At 48.6% G+C, this 2,743-nt stretch overlaps 1 protein-coding gene across 1 annotated transcript in view; it reads right to left on the reverse strand.

Annotated features, from left to right (window-relative positions):
• The window catches only part of LOC106806226 (probable 3',5'-cyclic phosphodiesterase pde-5), a gene marked incomplete at its 3' end in the record, with an annotated part of 54,134 nt that overhangs the window by 19,812 nt on the left and 31,579 nt on the right, over nucleotides 1-2,743 (reverse strand). The window contains 3 exon segments of the mRNA XM_014808096.1: nucleotides 689-810; nucleotides 914-1,006; nucleotides 1,063-1,219. Coding sequence (XP_014663582.1) covers nucleotides 689-810; nucleotides 914-1,006; nucleotides 1,063-1,219 — 372 coding nt within the window.

Below are 2,743 nucleotides of genomic sequence, written 5' to 3' on the forward strand. Positions count from 1 at the left end.
CAGGGGTAGCCATAGAGGGAGCCACGCTACAAGGGTAGCCATAGAGGGAGCCACGCTACAGGGGTAGCCATAGAGGGAGCCACGCTACAAGGGTAGCCATAGAGGGAGCCACGCTACAGGGGTAGCCATAGAGGGAGCCACGCTACAGGGGTAGCCATAGAGGGAGCCACGCTACAGGGGTAGCCATAGAGGGCGCCACACTATAGGGGATGCACAGTGGAAGGCACAGTATAGGAGAAGCCATAAAGGGAACTAATTATTATAGACAGGGCATAGAAGAGGCTACGTGATAGATCGACAAAGAACACAAAAGAGAGAAGTCATAAAAGCAAGCTTATGAGCCGGTCATAAAAGAAACTAGGAATGCAAAAACAACAGCGCTAGCCTGCATGGGAAAGCAATATAGCGAAGTAATTGGCAGCTATAATGGTATGTAGGAAAATAGGAATTACACACGGGCGAGTCTCACTAGGGAAAGTCGACAGTGTTTGCCTAGTGCTGCCCTCTATAGGGCGTAAGATGAATTAATCGTAGCATGCTGGGACAGCAGCATACTGCATCCATCTGACACCGCTAGTGGCAGGCCGCTAGCGCAGGGTGGTCCTAACAACGCAGCGTCGCCATGACGACTGCATCTGCGCAGAAAAGGGGGGCTGCACCCAGTGGCGCCACCCGGCGGGATAAATACCTGTGATCTCTTCTGCCCCAGCTAAACGCATCACCATCAACTAGAGCCTTCAATTTCGCCTTGTTAGGGAAGTAGAGGCTCAGATCTGTGGCTAGTATACACGACTTGATAACGGCCAGCACCTGCGAACGACATTCAACACACGGACTTTGTTTTCAACATCCGACCACTGGCCAACAACATGCCAGCAGCTCACCTATTGTCCTTTTTCCCCCAGCTGAATACTTCCTCATCCACAAGGCCCTTCAGTTTGGCCTTGTTGGGGAAGAACAAAGCCAAGTCTGTTGCCAGAATGCAATGCTTGATGTTGGCCAGCACCTAGGTAAGAAAGAACCATGCGCAAAGTTAACGCCTACGAAATAAAACGAACCCGCCATGCGTGCCGGGCAAGCAAATGAATTCGGTGGCGAGTCGTTGCCCGGCCACCAGGTGGCGCCGGTGGATTCCACGCCGCCGTTAGCGCCATCTGGTGGCCGATAATGCAACACCGCACCGATGTCAGCCACTTTAAATAATTCGTTCTCTAGTAAACTGTTTCGATCGAACAAAATGATTTCAAAAGAATATCGTAAGCGAAAAAATATATCTCGAAATAAATTAGTGTAGATATGAAACGTAGCATGTGCATCGAGTTAACGTATTTGTCATTCTAAGCCAAGGCACACCGGCGTCCGTAGACCGCGTGCCCTTCGAAACATTACGGAAATAAATAAAAGTTGTTACGTAATTAAGATTAAGGCAAGAAACGAATGGGATCTGATGAGATTCTTGTGATGTGTATGCTAATCATCACAAAGTACGTAGCAGCATATCCCAACACAAAGCAATGACAAAAATGCGACGCTTCCCTTTTTCCCGCGCATACAAACACAGGCTAACAAACATTAACAGACCGCAAGAGGCCACTCACCAAAAATTTCTCGTTTATCGTAACTCGACCTACTTGAGATTATCAATTATATAGAAAATTATAGCGAAATTGTTTAAGTTTATTTATGAAGTAATAGTATTCATTGGCTTATCATGTTATGCATCAGCTTATAAATGTTAAAAAAATGTAATAAAACATATAAATGACTCGCCGGGAAGCGATTATCTGCATATAGAGAAATAATGGTTTTGTTCCTAGGGTAGGAACCAACCCATTGAAATCTCCAGCCGTTAGGTAATCTAGAAATATTTCGTGCGTGGCCCAATGGTTAAACGTCGACTACGCTCGTGCCTCTGTATGACGTCACACATGCTGGCATGAGCGCAGGTGGCGCCACGGTAGGCCTACCATCGCGACACCTGTCGCCGTCATGCGTGAGGCAAGCCGCAGAGCGTTGTCAAGAAACCCCATCGACCGTGGGCACATCACGTGATCTGGACGCACGGGCAAAACAGTGACCCCAACCCCTGTAATCGTAACCGAAACTCTGGCCGCTCACCCCCATCAACCCGGATCGTTATTTGCAACCCGTCCTCACAACCCTACATGTACAAATATAGCCCCACGTCTAACCCTAACCCTAAGCTTAACCCTAACCTTAACCCTAACCCTAACCCTAACCCTAATCCTAACCCTAACAATAATCGTAACCCTAATCCTAATCCTAACCCTAACCCTAACCCGTTATTATGACGTTGAACACAGAATACAGATCACGTGGTGTCCCTTCTCACAACCGACGATATTTCTTGACAATTAAAGAACAAAACAGCACGCAGAAACAAAAGAACATTGCGACGACAGCCAATGAGCATGCGACATTGACGGCGCATGCGTAACGCAGCGAGGCCGCGAGTAAACGTGCTTGCAACCATAGCTCTGAGGGTCTACTGCTGTCATGTGTCACCAACTAGACACGTGTCACCAACCGGACACGTGTCACCAGCCGGTAACGTGTCACCAGCCACACACATGTCACCAGCTGGCCACGTGTCACCAACTAGACACGTGTCACCAACCAGACACGTGTCACCAGCCGGTAACGTGTCACCAGCCACACACATGTCACCAGCTGGCCACGTGTCACCAACTAGACACGTGTCACCAACCAGACACGTGTCACC

This window comes from Priapulus caudatus, unplaced genomic scaffold (assembly GCF_000485595.1).
Source record: "Priapulus caudatus unplaced genomic scaffold, Priapulus_caudatus-5.0.1 Scaffold149, whole genome shotgun sequence".
NCBI classification, from domain to species: Eukaryota; Metazoa; Priapulida; class Priapulimorpha; order Priapulimorphida; family Priapulidae; genus Priapulus; species Priapulus caudatus.